We start from the raw sequence: 19,628 nt of genomic DNA on the forward strand, positions 1-19,628 counted from the left end.
ATGAAATAAAAGAGTCTGAAATGCTAATAAAAGTGGACCAAAATATATTAATTATTGATTTAAATTTACAAAAAGAAGAGACATTCTTCTTTTTTGGTTCAAAAGAAGAGATATTCTAAGCAACAGAGAATAGAAATATTCTTGCCCAGACCCCAAGTTGTGAACATTAATTTTACTACTGCAGTAGTTATCTTTTCATGGTAAAAAAAAATGAAATTTGAGATAAATTGGAGAAGCAAATGCAATTATGCTAGATAGTATTGGCAAACAATTTAAGTTTTCAGCATCACCACAACAAATTTTGTTCTAATTTTTTTTTAAGGAGCGGCTAAAAATCAGATAGCCATCCTTGTGTATCGTACAAACAAAAGATGAGAATCAGATAGTATTCAATGTTTAAAGGTCGAGAGCTTAAGAAACAAAACATCAAAACAGAGAATCAAATTGGATTAGTAGATATGTTTGTTTATTAGTTTACTCCAAAGTGTCCCAAAAAAATAAATTTTAAATGCCATAAATCAATACATTTTGCAGCAATGAGTCCCAGGTCAGATCGAGTATTATTTATTTGGACGATGAATTCCCCAAACTACATCAAATGGGTGTGTCTCCACGTCATGATTATGAATTCCCGGAACATATGCTATCAATATAAACCAAATAACATCTCTTTGTACAAAAATTAAATATATGAATTCTAAAGTGAAAAGCACAAACTAAACACAAGTAGTCACTCTCTCCATTTATCAACCACTTAAATGGGCCCCTCATATTATATTAGCAAAAGATTACACTGAGTAAAATAGTGTTACCTTTTTATATAGCACATCAGTGAGGGTAAATTTATCCATAAATTCTCGCAATTTCAATAAACTCAATTATCAATATATAGAATTAGAAGCTGTAGAATATCAATTAACAGCTAAGACTGTAATGTGTAAATGTATGGTGAATTCTTGAATTAAATTCACAAAAAAAATAGATAAGTGTTTTTTTTATAAGCCATTCATTGCATTTAGAGTAGCATATAAGGGGTGCTAACCCAAATTTTGCACGGTTCAGAACTGAATATAAAGGTAATAATGCAGCAGGAATTATATATCGTGTCATAGATAGAACCAAAGAAAGAGAAATTTGAGTGGGTTATCAAGCACCAAAGAAAGGATTGCATTGCAGTACCCAACCTTTAGAAGACCCAAAACGAATTAAACTGACCCATTCAGGCCACACGAAGACCCTCACAGTTAAAAAGATCCATTGCCCCAATCCCAACTCACCAATTAAGGAGATTTCAGACATTGAATAGGATTTCAAAACCCACTCAAAAAATGATGAATGAAATTCCTGCACTCTAGTTGTTATCCAATTCCAAGATATGATTTGTACCAATTCTAGCACGCTTTCCACCTCCAATTCCGACCCCCTAAAGATCAGATTATAGCAAAATCTTTGAAGATTACTTTAGTTACCTCAAAATTATTAACGCACGACACAAATCAAAATTTGCATCTTTCAAAGAATGGAACCACTTTAATGTCATGGAATCTCCTTTCTCACAACATTCATTGTTCTATTTCAATTTTAGAAGCAACAAACTATGTGTGGAAAGCTATTTGCAAGCACCAATAAGGTATGAGTGAAATTGGAAACCAAAACCAATGGTGACAAAAAAGGATAGAGAGTAATATGTTGAAAAGAGAAAAACCTCCCCTTAAGCAATTAAAAGGACATGGCACATCATATGATATAAAAAAGAAACTCAATAGATATCATATTAACTAATTCAGAAATATGAGAATCCATACATAAGTTTTTTCCTTATAGATCATAGCACCAACCTGAGCAATATCGTGAGTCTGAAAGGTAATCACACCGCTCTGCCATGGGATTAACCACGTCATTACGAATACTTTCTTCAACCTACAAATCAATGAGAAAAAATCACAAATGTTATTTAACCCAAAAGTCCTAAAACTGCAGAGAAGCCAAAGACATAGAAGGACTCTGTTGAATATATGTTAAGATTTAGTTTATTATTAATCTAACAAAGAGATAAAAAAAAACTAAATCTATCTAAACATATCTCTATTTAAATAGACATTATCTCTATTTAAATAGATACTATAATTTTTTTATAGTATCTACAATATATTCAAATTATCTTGAATTTCAAATAATAATATATATATTCTCATGATCTACAATATAAAAATAAAATATGTAGTGCTGAGATTATGATTCATTAAAAATTAATAAATATTGTATTAGATTGGTTTTGAAATGGGTATGATACGCAAATAAATAATTACAAATTAAATAAATATTGATTTGTTATTTAAACCATCATTATTAGTTTTATTTTGATTTTTTCAAAATCATTTTTTTATTTTCTAAATCAAATATATATTGATTTTTTTTTAATTTACAACATCGGTATTTTTAATTTTTAATTTTTCAATTTTTTTTATTTTGTATATATTTTAAGTAATTCAAATTTTAATTAAAATTTTAAAATTAATATTCCCTATAATTTTTATAACAATATAAAAAAATTCAAAAAAATACATAATATAAATTTCGAAAAAGATATAGAAATTTCAGTATTTTAAAATCATGTTTTTATTTTCAAAATCAAATAGATATTGAACTTTTTTTAATATACAACAAAAACATATAAAATACGAAATATGTATTATATGTGATGTCTTTTTTATAATATACAACAAAAACATAGAAAATGCGAAATATGTATTATATGTAATGCTTGGAATCTTTTTTAGTTAATTGGATATCAAGTTTAAATTTATAAGTTAAAATAAGAAAAAATAATAAGATAAATTAAGATAAAATCAAGAAATAAACAACCTAAATCATAATCAAATCTAAAATTTAAAAAGGTAATAAATAAAGATAGATAAAAACCATCAAAATCTGGCAAATCACAATAAAAACTCATAAAATCTTGGATTAATTAAAAATTCGAAAATTCAATAAAAATTAATTAATACTCTAAAAATAAATAATAAGATAAATTAATATAAAATCATGAAATAAACAACCTAAATCCTAATCAAATCTAAAATTTAATAATGTATTTTTTTATGAGAATTTACGTGAGAATGACACGTCACTAAGAATTAACGTGGGAATGACACGTCACTAAATCAGCATGATGAGAGTTTTTCTTTTTCTAATATATATTGATATAAAATTTAAAAATGTACTAAATAAATATAGATAAAAACTATCAAAATCTAGCAAATCACAATAAAAACTCATAAAATCCGGAATTAATTAAAAATCCGAAAATTCAATAAAAATACCATAAAAAATAATTAATACTCTAAAAATAAATAATAATATAAATTAAGATAAAATACAGAAATAAACAACATAAATCCTAATCAAATATAAAATTTAAAAATGTACTAAATAAAAATAGATAAAAACTATCAAAATCTAGCAAATCACAATAAAAACTCATAAAATCCGGAATTAATTAAAAATCCGAAAATTAAATAAAAATACCATAAAAATTAATTAATACTCTAAAAATAAATCAAAAATAAATTAAGAAATAAAAAACCTAAATCATAATCAAATCTAAAATTTAAAAATGTATTTTTTTATTAAGGAGAAATAAGGTAAGGAAAAACCAGGGCACATGTGGCAAGTGGGGTCAAGGAGAAAGAGCTTACATGTAAAATATTAGGTGAGAATTAGTCTGAGAGCGACACGTCACTAACTTGGCCTGTGAGAGCGACACGTCATGCTAGAAGTTGTTCTTTTCTAATATATATTGATATTGATTGATATTGATATTGATGTCTTAGTAACTTATAAACTATTAATTAATTAGTGCAAGTATCAAAACAATCATAATAATTTCTTTTCCTTTACATATAAAAATGAGTGTTGAAAATGTAATGATCTTAGAATATTTTTTATTATTCCAAGAGGAAAGCTAATAGTCTTAGAGGATAAAACTAATATATAAATTTCTCTCAAAAACTAATAATTAAGAGTAATTCTTTTTTAATAAAAACACTTTTGAAAATAAAAAAAATTAATTATATATAAAAATAACCCGAGAAAAAAAATTGAAAACTTTCAATAAGTATATGAATTAGTTTAATTATTATATTGTGTGCATATATATATCTATTGCTTATTAAAAAATTTAATTTATGCTTAAAATACTCCCTCATATTATTTTTTCTAGTTCCGCCACTAGTAACCTGCTATGTGCTGTTGTGGATTTCTCATGCACCTCCTATTTTTTGGCCTCCACTATTAGTGTAGTATAGATTGTTGTTTTCCTATTGTATTTTCCATGTTTTATTGTTGATGTTTCTTTACTGTACTTTTGTAAGCCTAATTTTCACTTTGTTTCTTTTGTTATATTTCGTTGTAAGCCTAGTCCTTCTTGGACTGTAAACTCCACTATTTCCATGAGAAACTTTTTCTCATGGTTTTATCTATAACATTTCTCGTTTTCAATATATTTTAGTCTATAATTTATTTTATGTTTAGCCACACTGATATATAAGGTCTGGATCCACCCCTGCTTGCTGGATGGAGTTATAACCACATCCTACTTAGACCAACCGTATTACTGATAGTGATACCAAACTTGTATATATATGAGTAAGTCAAAAAAAATTCTTCTAGAAATTGAGTTATTCTCCTTGCGATTGTTCTAGATCTTCCACTCGGTGGTGAACTAGTTGTCCATGGCGGAGCTAGCACAGCGGGGGAGATACTGCATAAGACACTCTGATGCCGAAGTTAGTTAAGAGCAAAGAGAGAACTCAAAGTCAAGTTGAAAAAATGAGCAAAATGAATAATTAATATCAGGGTTGTGTATAGAGATTTTGAGATCTAAGACGAAAATGTTAAAGTGATTTTGTTTTGATAAAATATATAATATAAATTATCAATTTTTTATATTAGCCTTCTAGTTTTTTTATCTGCGAAATCATTTATCAGAGTTTTATACTGCAAAATAAATAAATAAATTGTGAACAATAGAACTGGGAACACAATGATGAAACAATGTGAGATTTTGCAATACTTTGTTATCAAATATCTCATTTGATAATTCACCTCAATGTAGAAAAATAAAATTACCTTTTTTTTAGAGAATAAACAATACTATATATACACAAGTCATAAAAAAAACTAATTTTTATGAGTAACACAAATTAATTTTTTCAATTTTGGGAATATAAAAATAATTAATGGATATTTTATTTACTTATTTTTTGGAAAATTTAAATTTACTAATATAAAATACTACTACTAATAACTACCAAAGTTGCACTTCTCACGTTGCACTTTCAAGTTCCTATGTTGCATTTCCTATATCGCCACTAAGTCTCAGTAGTATATCCTATACCTGCCTAATTTGCCTAGCCATCAAACTTGTATTCATAGATGTGGAGTATAATGTTTGAGACCACTTACAATGGCATGTTGAATGCCATGTTGAAACATGTTGAGAGTTGTTGAAACCATGCAATGGTTGGTTGAAAGCTGTTGAAAGTGGGAAAATGTTGAACCGGTTCAACAAAGTTGAGAGGAGCATCCGGAGCCACGTGGCAGCTCCGGATTGGAGAACGCTAGGCGCGTGCAGGACACGCGCCGACAACGCGCGTGGCGTGTCAGTGGGAGAGGAGAGAGAAGACCGAGTGGGTGAGGATGGGACGCGTGGCAGCGTCCCATTGGCCAGCCGGATTTTTTTTTTTAAAAAACTTTAAACTGAATTATCTTGTTGAAATTTTTTTTTTTTTTTTTTTTTTTACCAAAATTCATAACTTTTTTTTCTCTATAAATAGAGACTTGGTTTGATAGATTTGGACACAGAAAAAAAAACCAAGTTTTTCCCCATCTTTATTATCTCTCTCACCATCTTATTATCCTTCTATTAGCATTTGTTTTGAAATGGATCCCAACAATCACCATTACAACACCCAGAATTCTTCAAGCTACCCAATTTCCAACCAAAATCCCAACAACTATGAAGATCCAAATCAATTTTCTTACCCACGTCCTCAAAATCCCACCAATTATCAAGTCCCACATCAATTCTCCAACCAACGTCCTCAAAATCCAAACTATTTTCAAGTCCCACATCAATTCTCCAACCAACATCCTCAAAATCCAAACTATTATCCAGATCCAAATCAGTATTCGAACCAGTCATCATTTGTTCCAAACTTTCATCCATCTTATGGATCTGTGAGATATCCATCTCAAACACCCCAGTCTAGTGGTTATATGCCAATGGTTCGTGCAAATTTTCCTAGTGTTGATGGACCGGAATTTCCGGAATTTTCAACACAAGTCAATCTTGGTGACGGGTCAGCTGATAATGAAGTCAATGAAGTCACTCCTAAGAGCAAAAAAACGCATGCACCCGCATGGAACACTGCACAAAATATGGTGCTAATTAGTGGGTGGATTAACTGTGGAACAAGCAGTGTTGTGGGGAAAAACCAGAAAGGAGAAACATTTTGGAGAGATATTGCTGAGTATTGTAATGAGCATTGCTCATTCGATCCTCCGCGTGATGGAATTGCATGTCGAAACCGTTGGAATTATATGAACAAAATACTGGGTAAATGGATTGGCGCTTATGATGCCGCTAAGCGTCAACAAGGAAGCGGTTGGTCGGATAATGATGTTTTGGCAAAAGCGCAGGAATTATTCGCATGTGGGAAGAATGTTCAATTTACTTTGATGGAAGAATGGATCGCTCTCCGTGATCTACCACGTTTTTGTAGTCAAGTAGGAGGAAATGGTGGCTCAGCAAGTAGTGGATCTAAGAGATCTCACGACAGTGATGCATGTGGCTCAACCACTATAGGATCAATTCCTCGTCCAATGGGTAGGGAGGCAGCTAAAAGAAAGAATAAAAAGAAAAGTAAAGAACCTGTCGTTGAGGAGAAGGGGAAAGTTTGGGTTGAATACAAAGATTTGAAGGCTCAAGAGATTGCACGAATTGATAAGCTAACAATGGTGCAAGAACAAACTAACCAATTGATGAAAACCAATTTGTATCTCAAGCTAAGTTCTGAAGAGGATCTCGATGACCGTAAGAAAGAGCTGTTGAGTAAGTTGGCCCAAGACCTATTTGGTAATTAATTTCAATCGAGTATTTGTCTGTATTCGGTCAAACCCGCCAGTGGTGTCAAGTCTGTGGTGTTTGCTTTAACCATTTGTCAGTGTTGTCGTCAAGTATGTTGTGTTTGCTTTAATAATTTGTCAGTGATGGCAAGTCTGTAATGTTCGGCTTTAATGTATGAGTTATTGTGTTTGAATATGTTCCACTCAATTCGAATCTACTCCTTTTCCGATTATTAACTCTAGTGGGTAACTTGTTTCGAATCTGTCAGTGGTGTCAAGTCGGTGGGGTTTGCTTTAATAATTTGCCAGTGGTGTCAAGTCGGTGGGGTTTGCTTTAATAATTTGCCAGTGGTGTCAAGTCTGCAGTGTTCGGCTTTAGTGTATGGGTTATTGGGTTTGAATATGCTCCACTCAATTCGAATCTACTCCTTTTCCGATTATTAACTCTAGTGGGTAACTTGTTTCGAATCTGTCAGTGGTGTCAAGTCGGTGGGGTTTGCTTTAATAATTTGCCAGTGGTGTCAAGTCTGCAGTGTTCGGCTTTAGTGTATGGGTTATTGGGTTTGAATATGCTCCACTCAATTCGAATCTAGTCCTTTTCCGATTATTAACTCTAGTGGGTAACTTGTTTTGAATCCGTCAGTGTCCACCATTCAATTTACTTATATATATGGATTCATAGATCAATTTATGTACCAATATCCAAAACCTCTTACTTTCTACTTCGAATTTCACAACAAATGGATCCTTTTGATCCTTTTGAGAATCCTTGTGAAAATCCTTTTGATATTGCAACATACCTTCAAAATTCTCAACTTGAAGAAGCTTTTATACTCAACCAATTAGGGTTGGGTCCAAACCAAAATTTGGAAGATAGTGCACCTCGTAGAAAGTATGTCCGTAGAGATCATGCAGCAGCAAACCGAAGGCTAATTGACGACTACTTTGCCAATGAGCCTACATATGACGATTCAATGTTTCGTCGTCGGTACCGGATGCAAAAACACGTTTTCCTTCGAATCGTTGGGGACCTTTCAAGTAGTGATAACTACTTCACCCAGCGAGTTGATGCAGCCAAGAAAGAAGGTATATCACCCTTAGCAAAATGTACCACAGCAATGCGAATGTTAGCATATGGTGTGGCAGCAGATGCAGTCGATGAGTACATCAAAATAGGAGGTACTACAGCACTGGAGTGTTTACGTAGATTCTGTAATGGAATCATACGATTGTATGAGCACGAGTACTTGAGAGCACCAACTCAAGAGGACCTGCAAAGAATACTACAGGTTAGTGAACAAAGGGGGTTCCCAGGCATGATCGGGAGTATTGACTGCATGCACTGGGAGTGGAAAAATTGTCCTAAAGCATGGGAAGGTCAATTTACTAGAGGGGATAAGGGAACCACTACAGTTATTCTTGAAGCAGTTGCATCTCATGATCTATGGATCTGGCATACCTTTTTTGGATGTCCGGGAACGTTGAACGACATAAACGTTCTAGATCGATCACCAGTGTTTAATGATGTGGAACAGGGAAAGGCTCCAACTGTGAGTTTCATTGTGAATCAACGTCCCTATAATATGGCATACTATCTAGCTGATGGTATCTACCCTTCTTATCCAACTTTCGTCAAATCGATTAGACTTCCTCAAAGTGAACCGGATAAGTTGTTTGCACAAGTTCAGGAGAGATGTCGGAAGGACATCGAACGTGCATTTGGAGTTCTTCAAGCTCGTTTTAAAATCATCCGTGAACCAGCTTGTTTGTGGGACATAGCTGATTTGGGTATCATTATGAGGTCATGCATCATATTACATAATATGATTGTTGAGGATGAACGAGATACATTTGCTCAACGTTGGACCGATTTTGAGCAATCTGGGGAAGGTGGATCTAGTACACCGCAACCATACTCGACCGAGGTGTTACCCGCTTTTGCAAATCATGTGCGTGCTAGATCCGAGTTGCGTGATTCGAACGTTCATCACGAACTGCAAGCAGATCTAGTGAAGCACATATGGACAAAGTTTGCAAATGCTTCGTGATGGAAGATGATTTGTATCGTACTAATTACGTTATTTGTGTGTTGTGTGCTTAGTTTGTTGTCTTGCATTTTAAGTTAAGAAAATAAAATAAATTATTGTGTGCTTCGTTTATCGTCTTCCATTTTTTAGTTAAGGAAATAAAATAAATTATTATCTATATTAAAAAAAATTAATTCGTTAAGTGTTTATTATTTAATTTAATTTAAAATAATAATTGTAATTTTATGTAAATAAAAAAAACAAAAACATAAAATTAAATAAAAATATGAAATAAAAAGTGGTGGGGTAGGGTGAGTGGTGGGGTAGGGTGTTGAGAGAGAAAACCATTGGAGTGGGTATTTGTTGAAAGTGTGTTGAATTGGAGAGAGAAGATGATGTGGAGTGTTGGGAAGATAAAAAGTGGTGTTGAATGGAAAAAACTTGTTTACACCATTGTACATGGTCTGAGGTTGATTACCATTTGGGGTTTTGACTGTTTAACTAACAAAATGTTGTTGAGAAGTCGTGATTGCAATGGCCATAACATAAATGATAAAGTATATGTTCGTTTTAGTGTTGTCAATGTCAGATAGCGACACGTACATAGCGACTGATCACAAAATTGTTATTGCGTACAGCGCATAGAGGATGACTGCCATATTGGTTTTTTTTCTATAGTTTATATAATATAAATTTATACATATAAATAATAGAAAATGCTCATGGCAATCATAATTAACATTAGAAAGCTATAGTGTCTTAAACAAAACATACAACAAAAGTTAAGATAACCAAGAAGTTTAATTATATAATTTTGAAACTGAACTTCCTAAAAACGAATAATTTTGAAACTGAACTTCCTAAAAACGTAAAAGAGTTCTATATCACTTCATCCTCATCACCTCAAACTAGACAATTTTCAGTATGTTTGTGAAGAAAAACCCTGAAATGACTCTCCAAAATACCATAACATGAACTATTTGTGGGTTGTTTTGGATTTTTATCAGTTTCACCAAATAGTGTCGCTATGGCTATGGCTGCTATTTCCTCTGTCTTAAATGTTGTAATATTCATTCAAGGAGTAATAATTACATAGTGTTCCAAAATGACGAATGTGTTGCATTTAATGGATTTGAATGAAGTCCCACATAGAAAGTGGAGCAACTTTTCAAAGCATTTATATATCATTAAATGTCAACCATTCAACAAAGAGACAAAGAGAGAATATAGTGCCACATGTGCATGATTTGGTGGTCCCAAGCTTTTATGTCACATGTTCCATTCACACCACCCCACGCCGGTGTCGCCACGTGGGCGTAGAGGCGCTAGTGGCGTCTTGTAGACGGCATGACACTTGAGGCACTTTAGCACGACGCATCGATGGCGACGGCAACGCGGTTGCCGTAACGTCCGTTTGTTTTGCTCGTTTTTGAATTCGGATTTTTGCAACTATTGGTAACAGACAAATCTGTTGGTAACAGACACAATTCATGAAGGGTCGCAACCTTATAAATTGTTCTGTTTGGCCTATAAATAGAGTGCATGTTCAGAATTCAGAACATACAATTATATACTCTGATTTTCCATAAAACCACTTCCCTTCATTTCGAGTTTTCATTAGTCTTGTGCAAACTCGAATCAAGGTTGATTATCCCGGGTATTCTTGCATCCAAACTCTAAGGCAAAATTCAGAGAGTGCTTGAAATACTTTAAGGAAAGTGATTTCCATCACGATCAAGCCTATTCATTTTTCTAACAATCTTAAAGTATATTCAAATGGCTACTGATGCTTCTGTCTCCAGTATCAAAGTCATGAACCAGGATCTTGTCAAACTTGATCGCTTCGATGGAACGAATTTCACTCGCTGGCAAGACAAGATGATTTTTCTCCTGACTACACTGAAGATATATTATGTGTTAGAACCTGATCTAACACCAATTGCTAAACCAAAAGATGATGATTCTGATGAACTTAAGACCGAAAGAAAGAAGCGCAGAGAGGATGAGTTGCTATGCCGTGGACATATTCTGAACACTCTCTCCGACCGCCTCTATGATCTGTACACAAACACTCAGTCCGCAGTGGAAATATGGAAAGCATTGGAATTCAAATTCAAGGCTGAGGAAGAAGGTACTAAAAAGTTCTTAATATCTAAATATTTCGATTTCAAAATGTTGGATACAAAACCTATTCTGCAACAAGTGCACGAGTTACAGGTTCTCGTAAATAAGATAAAGGCAGTAAAAATAGATATCCCTGAAGCCTTTCAAGTTGGTGCAATCATTGCAAAATTGTCACCTTCCTGGATGGTTACAGGAAGAAACTGTTGCACAATTCTGAAGACTTCTCATTGGAGAAAATTCATAAACACCTTCGAATCGAGGAGGAATCGAAGGTTGAAGGTGCGAAAAACACTAGAAATGGTGGGTTTGAATAGAGTTTTTGAATAAAGGATATACTTTTAGAACTTTTTCCAAACTCAAAGATAAGAACTAGGTGCTGAGGGATAAGAAGTGAAGCATGCAAGTATTTTATCCTGGTTCACTAGAGATAAAAGCTCAAGCTAATCCAGTCCACCCGTGAAGGTGATTTCTTCTGATGAAGGCAATTCACTAAAATCAATGAGTGTTACAACTGCACTTTGCTACCTGCTAATTGACTAACAATACACTAATTTTCTCACTAGTATCCTCTTAAGAAGTTGATCTACCGATCCTCTTAAGACTAGCTAAACACTGAATCAACCTTGATTCAGTCCTCTCAAGATCCGACCAACCTCGGTCTCTTAAGGAACTTTACAATGTAATGTAAAAGGTTTCAGGTTTACAAGAAGTGCTTCTAAAAAGCTAATAGTAAACTCAGATGTTTAAGAACAGTGAAGAAATAATGCTAAGAGATTGGTTCGTATAAGTTGAATGATTTCAGCAAAGTTTCTTCGCTTCTTTCTTCTATCTTCAGCCTTTAAATACTCCAAGGCATATGATGTAGCCGTTGCTAGGGTTTTGCCCGTTGGAGTGGAAATCTTGTAATATCAGCATCCTGATCGGCTTCGTCATGATCTTCTTCATATTCAAGGAGCATACAAATGCCCTCGAACTGAGCTTCAAGGTCCTTCCGGCGAGAGGCCAGACGAAGGAAGTCGTTCAGAACTTCTTGTAGATTCTGAAGACAGTGAGTCTGATGGGATATCAGCCAGCAATTCAGAAGATTCTCGATCTTCATAAGAGCTTGAGAAATCTGAGAGGTAGATAAATCGACGCTCCAAGGAAAGACTTGGTCAAATACCATAGTCTTGAGTTCAGAGATCAATTCGACCGTAGTCATCTTGATTTAGAAGAGAGGAGAATTGAGATGAATGGAGTTTAGTTGGATTGAGTTGTGATGAAAAAGAATGAAAGCAGAGATTATAAGGAAGAAAAGTAACAGAAAAATATGCATAAAACTCATCTAATCATAAAAGCATGTGAGTTACTAAGAGGACGGTGCATTGAATAAGTAAATGAGAATTTAACACAGTCAAACATGAGATAAATTCATAGTCAATTAAAACAAATGCATGCAAGATAGATGAGAAGGGTTCAAGGCTTTGATGATGAGGGAAGACTCTCGATCAGGTACTTCATCATAGCTTCCATTCTGCCAGAGGATTCCTGAATCTGCCTGCTTTGTTCAGTCTGAACACGTCCTTGTTGCTCAACCATCTGAAACAATCTCTGCTGATCATCTTGAATTCTGTCAATCCTGGCAGCAAGAGTAGCAACTTCTGGATGAGGAGTAGGTTCTGGAGCTTGAACAGGGGTAGGAACTTCTGCCTCTGATGGAATTTCAGCATCAACTTGAATTGGCACTTGCTTCTCAACTTCAGTAACATCTGCATCTTCTAGGATAACTATTCCTTCAGAGCTGTCTTCTGCAACCTCTGCTGAAACCATCTCAGCATCTTCTGAGGTACATTCAGATACCACATGGTTTCTTTCTGCCATAGCTCTTCTCAAGGGTTCACAAACTCTGTGCAGCACTCTCTGCCTTTGCTCATATGCTCTCTCAGACACATTATGAACTCTCAGACGTTTCTCACTGCTAAGCTGCTTCTGAAATTCATAAGCTCTGCTTTCTGACCATCTTCCGAAGGCAGACCACAGACCATCAACAAATGAAGCATCAAACTGATTATCAGTTACCTGGTATAACCATTTCAATCTTCTGGTTGCCTCTTCAGAGAACTCCTGAATGAGTTGAATGAGATTTTGAGGTCGGAAGGAGGTTGCCAAGGTCAAGACGGGCTGAGGAGTTCTGGTTGCATTTGAGCTTGAAGCATTGGAACTATGAGTTCTGGGTTGTCCTGAAGGGGTAGAATCAATCTCATGGTTCTTCTCTATTCCTGAATGGTCAGACTCATCCATATGCTCAGCTTCAGAGATTGTCACTTGCCTTTGCCTGGAGGTCGCAGTCTTCTCAGGTGAGGTAAAACTCAGGTCTCGTGAGTTCACTGCAGAATAATTGGACAAGGACACATAGGAAGTTTCTGCAACATCTTGGAGTTGTTCTTCAAAGTTGGAAGCCACTTGTTGAATAGGCTTCACATTGAACGGAGATTCAAGGATCTGAACATCATTTTCTTCCTCAGCAGGGATCTCACCAGTTTGAGTTAACAGGAGGGTCTGTGAAGTGGATGGAGGCTTGGGAGTGAAGTGTTGAACCAAAGTTCTCAGGGTAGCCTCACTTTGAACGATACCTTGAATGAAAGAATTGAAAGCAGGTACAAGTTCAGTTATGGTGGATGTGGAAGAGGTTTGTATGTGGATGAATGGAATGGCGGTGGTAGCTGTTTGGATGTTTGGTTGGGGGGCTTGTGTTTCAGCTTGAGAAAAGGCTTGTGTTTGAGGTTCTGTTTGAGTGGGAGTTGTTTGGGTTGATGTTGGCAGAGATGTAGATATAGGCTGAGGTTGTTCAGGAATAACTACTAAAGCAGAATCTAAATTAATGCTTTTAGTAGGTTCCTTACTTGATTCACTGAGAGGGATGGATCTGGTGGGTCTGGCAGTCCTTGCAGAATCTGAAGCTGTCTTTGATTTCCTTGATTTGCCCATGATTCTCAGGTAGTGAGGTTTAGGGTTCAAAGAGAGAGGGAATATTGAAGAGAGGAGTATGAATGAATGCAATGCACACAAAGAGTTTGAAAACCGTCTGTGTAAGTGTGTGGGAGATCGTGTGTGAAGAGTGCGTATAGTGGGTTAAATGGTAACCGTTGAGATTTTAAAAGGTAAAAAGTAAAAGCAAAATCAACGGTTGTAAAATAGATAGTCTGAAAATAGCATAGTGGATGAGAGTAGGCGTCATCATTATAGCAAATACACCACGCGACTCAAGGAACTATGTCACAAAAGAAGTGACACGTGTATTGTTGCCTACCACAGAAGTTTAACCAGTGGGTTAAGTGCTTCTGATCGAGTACCTTCTGAAAAGGGTAACATCTGATGACTTCGGAGGTACCAAGGTAAGAAGTTCTGAGGAAAACCTTACTCTGGACAAAAGTCCATGTTCAGGTTTTCAAGAATAAATAAAAACCTATCTTCTGCTAAGGGCTTAGTGAAAATATCTGCCCACTGATGGTCAGTATCAACATACTCTAATGATAGAGTGCCCTTCTGAACATGATCACGAATATAATGATACTTTACCTCTATATGCTTTGCTCTTGAGTGTAGAATGGGATTCTTGCTGAGTGAGATAGCAGATGTGTTGTCACAGTAGATAAGAACCTTCTTCAGAGACAAACCATAGTCCTCCAGATGATTCTTCATCCATATGGTTTGTGTAAAGCACGTGGCAGCTAAGACATACTCTGCTTCTGCAGTTGATAGAGCAATTGTGTTCTGTCTCTTGCTTGACCAAGTGACAAGATTTGCTCCAAGGAAATGACAGCTTCCAGATGTGCTTTTCCTTTCCACTCTGTCTGCAGCAAAGTCAGCATCCCAAAAACCTGAAAGTGTATACTCTGATGTTTTTCTATACATCAAGCCAAGGTTAGTGGTTCCTTTCAGATATTTGAGGATCCTCTTAACAATGGTTAAGTGAGTCTCTCTAGGATCTGATTGGAATCTAGCACAGAGATGCACACTAAACAATATATCAGGTCTGGAGGCAGTTAAGTAAAGAAGAGAGCCTATCATTCCACGATAGAGCTTCTGACAAACCTTAGAGGAAACTTCCTCTTTCTCAAGAATGCATGTTGGATGCATTGGAGTCTTAGAGATGTTGCAGTCACTCATGTTGAACTTCTTCAGAAGTTCCAAGGTATACTTCTTCTGATGGATATAGGTGACTCCTGGTCGTTGATCTATTTGAATTCCCAGGAAGTATTTGAGTTCTCCCATCATGCTCATTTTGAATTCAGTCTGCATTAACTTAGAAAATTCCTTGCACAGAGAGGGATTAGCATAACCAAAAATGATGTCATCAACATAAATCTGAACTATAAGAATATCATTCTTATAGGTTCTGCAGAAAAGAGTATTGTCACCTTTACCCCTTACAAACTCATTATGTAGAAGAAAGGAGCTGAGCCTTTCGTACCACGCTCTGGGAGCTTGTTTCAGTCCATAGAGTGACTTCTTGAGCTTGTAGACATGCTCTGGATGTTTGTCATCTTCAAAGCCAGGAGGTTGCTTGACATACACTTCTTCAGAAATGTAACCATTGAGGAAGGCACTCTTGACATCCATTTGATGGAGAATGATGTTGTGATTCACTGAGAAGGAGATCAGTAGCCTTATAGCTTCAAGCTTTGCTACAGGAGCAAAGGTCTCAGTGTAATCAATCCCCTCTTGTTGACTGTAGCCTTGAGCCACCAGTCTTGCCTTGTTTCTTGTTACTTCTCCTTTTTCATTCAGCTTGTTTCTGAGTACCCACTTGGTTCCTATGACATGGAAATCTTTGGGTTTAGGCATTAAGGTCCATACATCATTCTTGGTGAACTGATCTAGCTCTTCTTGCATTGCCAGAATCCAACCTTTGTCTTCAAGAGCTTTATCAACTGATTTGGGCTCAATGAGAGAAACAAGTCCCTTCAGACTCAGAAGAGTCTCTTCTGAAGGTTTGAGCATAGACCTGGTTCTGACGGGGGCATCCTTGTTGCCAATAATCAGTTCTTCTGGATGAGAGACAGCTATTCTTTTCTTCTTATGAAGCTGATCAGAAGTTGTTGGAGCAACTTCAGATGCTTCTGCCTCTGGAGCAACATCCTCTGAGCTGTTCTTTGGTTGATTTGCTTCCGAATAATCAATGCTTAAATCTGCAAATCTTTCAAACAGCTTTGACTTTTCTAAGCCAAGCTTATCATCAAATCTAATTTGGATAGATTCCTCAACAGTTTGATGAATAATATTATAAATTCTAAAACTTTTAGATCTTTCAGAATAACCAAGAAAATAGCATTTTAAAGCTTTAGAATCGAATTTACCCAATTGCTCCTTAGTGTTGAGCATGTAGCAAGTACTTCCGAATGGATGGAAGTAAGAGATATCAGGTTGTCTTCCTTTGCATAGCTCATAAGGAGTCTTCTCCAGAATTGGTCTGATGGAGATTCTGTTCTGGATATAGCAAGCAGTGTTGATTGCTTCTGCCCATAAGTGTTTGGCCATACTTGATTCTTGCATCATGGTGCGAGCCATCTCCTGAAGAGTTCTGTTCTTTCTTTCAACAACTCCATTTTGTTGGGGAGTGCGAGGACAGGAGAAGTTGTGAGAGATTCCTTGGGAATTGAACGATTCTTCAAAAGCCTTGTTCTCAAATTCTCCACCATGATCACTTCTGACAGTAATCACTGAAGTTTGGAACTCCTTCTGAACTTGAGTAATGAAGTTGGTAAACATAGTGTGTGTTTCATCTTTGTGCCTTAGGAACTTTACCCATGTCCACTTGTTGTAGTCATCTACAATGACTAACCTATACTTCTTTCCTCCAATGGATTCAGTTTTCACTGGTCCAAAGAGATCAATGTGAAGTAGCTCAAGGGGTCTTGTTGTAGATACCACATTCTTTGCTTTAAAGGGCTTCTTGGTGAATTTTCCCTTCTGACAAGCTTCACACAGAGCCTCTGATGAATACTTCAGACGAGGCAATCCTCTGACGAGATTTAGCTTGCTGAGTTGAGAGATCTTCTTGAGGCTGGCATGCCCTAGGCGTCTGTGCCAGATCCATTGCTCATCATTAACTGACATGAGACACTTGACATTCTGAGATAACAGTTCAGAAGATTTGATTTTGTAAATATCATTTCTTCTCTTCCCAGAAAACAGAACAGATCCATCTGTTTGACTGACAGCTTTGCAGCCGGTTTGATTGAAGATCACATCGTAACCTTTGTCAGCAATTTGGCTTATGGAGAGCAAGTTATGAAATAATCCTTCCACCAGAAGTACATCATTGATAACTGGAATTTTTCCATCTCCTATGGAACCTTTTCCAATGATTTTTCCCTTCTGGTTTCCTCCAAAGCCAACGTCTCCTCCTGACTTAAGCGGTACTAGCTTTTGGAATATAGACTTTATGCCCGTCATGTGTCGCGAGCATCCACTGTCCAGGTACCATGACAGGTGTCTTAACTGAGCTGCATAAGATGTCTGCAACAGGAATAATTTTTGTCTTAGGTACCCATATCTTGGGTCCTTTCTTGTTAGTTTTCCCAGAAGTTATTGGAACTTTGGGTGCAACAGGAGGATAATACATAGGAACCTGATTATAATATTTAGACATGTCAAGTTTAAACTTTCCCTTTGGTTTTACCACCTTTGGTGTAACCTTTTCTAGAATGATAGTGCCAGCGGGAACGAAATGCTTATGCAATGGTTCGTGCTTGGACTCAGATGACTCATCTCTCATGGATTGAGAGTAGCCAAGGCCACTGTTCCCATTTCTGCTTATGCCATAGATCATTGAAGCCATAAGACTTCTGTCTATGCCCTTGGCTAGGAGCCTTTGAAACGCTTTCTCATATAGTGTCTCATGCTTAACATCAGATGATGCAAGTTGATCTTCTAGCATGGCATTTTTAGCACGAAGAACAGAGTTGTCATTTTTAAGAGAATAATTCTCTTATGTGAGTTCAGAGACTGACTTCTCATGAACCTCTGATGAACTGGTTTTAACAGCATACTTTCTTTTAAGCTCTTTATGTTTACTTACTAGAACATCATGTTTCTCCATTATTTCAGATAAAGCAATTCTTAGCTCAGATGGAGAAAAATTAGAGAATACCTCATCGTCATTCTCAGAGTCTGAGTCATCTTCTGAAGCTTCAGTACCTCTGCTGGTGGTAGCAATCAGAGCCTCCACAGCTTCATCTTCCTCCGACTCAGCTTCATCAAAGTCAGTTGCATCGAAGGTCACAAGAGCTTTCTTCTTGAAGACTTTTCTTGGTCTCTTGTCCTTCTTTAGCTTGGGACAGTCACTCTTGTAGTGCCCAGATTCCTTGCACTCGAAGCAAGTGACTTCCTTTCCAGATGATTTCTTCTGACCAGATGAAGATTCATATCTTCCTGAACTTTTCTTTGGTCCTTTGCCTTTGCTATGTCTGTTCTTCCAGAGTTTGCTTAATCTCTTTGTGAAAATAGATAGCTCTTCATCACCAGACGCATCTGATAAGCTTTCGCTTTGTCAGACTTTGACTTAAGAGCAATAGATTTGTCTTTCTTTTGAGGCTTGTCCTCTTTGAGTTCAATCTCATGGCTTCTGAGATGATTCACGAGTTCTTCTAACTTCAACGAGTTCAGATTCCTGGAGAGTTTCAGTGCAGTGACAAAAGCCCTCCACTCCTTAGGCAAGCTTCTGATGATCTTTTTGACAAGATCACCAGTAGAGTAACCCTTGTTTAGCACTCTGATTCCAGCAATCAGAGTTTGAAACCTTGAGTACATCTCCTCAATGGTTTCACCAGATTCCATCTTAAACTGCTCATATTGTTGTATGAGAGCAAGAGCCTTGGTCTCCTTGACCTCTTCATTTCCTTCATGCGTCATGACCAAGGAGTCATATGATATTGAGCTGAATAGCATAGACTTCGCCTTGTGATGATCCTTGAAACGCTTCTTCTGAGCGTCAGTCATTTCAGAACGAGGGATCTTCACTCCTGAAGCATCAACTGGATCAGTATAGCCTTCCATGACCATATCCCAGAGATCTGGGTCAATGCCAAGGAAATAACTCTCTATTCTATCTTTCCAGTACTCAAACTTTTCACCATCAAAGATTGGTGCTCTGAGTTGGTTGTTGTTGATGTTGTTGTCAGCGGAAGTATTGGCTTGGGCCATCGTTTGTTTTTCACACAAGGTTCTGGATCACTGAACATTGTTAGGTGTTTAAATCAGAATCGGAGCTCTGATGCCAATTGAAGGTGCGAAAAACTCTAGAAATAGGGGGTTTGAATAGAGTTTTTGAATAAAGGATATACTTTTAGAACTTTTTCCAAGCTC

At 36.2% G+C, this 19,628-nt stretch overlaps 1 protein-coding gene across 1 annotated transcript; it reads right to left on the reverse strand.

The window, feature by feature from the left end:
• Positions 1–12,599: 12,599 nt before the first annotated feature.
• On the reverse strand, positions 12,600–14,246 carry LOC130725677 (cell wall protein DAN4-like). The gene is made up of 4 exons (XM_057576888.1): positions 13,796–14,246; positions 13,301–13,645; positions 12,865–13,078; positions 12,600–12,603 (listed from the first exon to the last, which is right to left on the reverse strand). Exons 1-4 carry the CDS (start codon positions 14,244–14,246, stop codon positions 12,600–12,602), a joined length of 1,014 nt encoding a protein of 337 aa, XP_057432871.1.
• Between the last annotated feature and the right edge of the window lie 5,382 nt (positions 14,247–19,628).

This window comes from Lotus japonicus, chromosome 1 (genome assembly GCF_012489685.1).
Source record: "Lotus japonicus ecotype B-129 chromosome 1, LjGifu_v1.2".
NCBI classification, from domain to species: Eukaryota; Viridiplantae; Streptophyta; class Magnoliopsida; order Fabales; family Fabaceae; genus Lotus; species Lotus japonicus.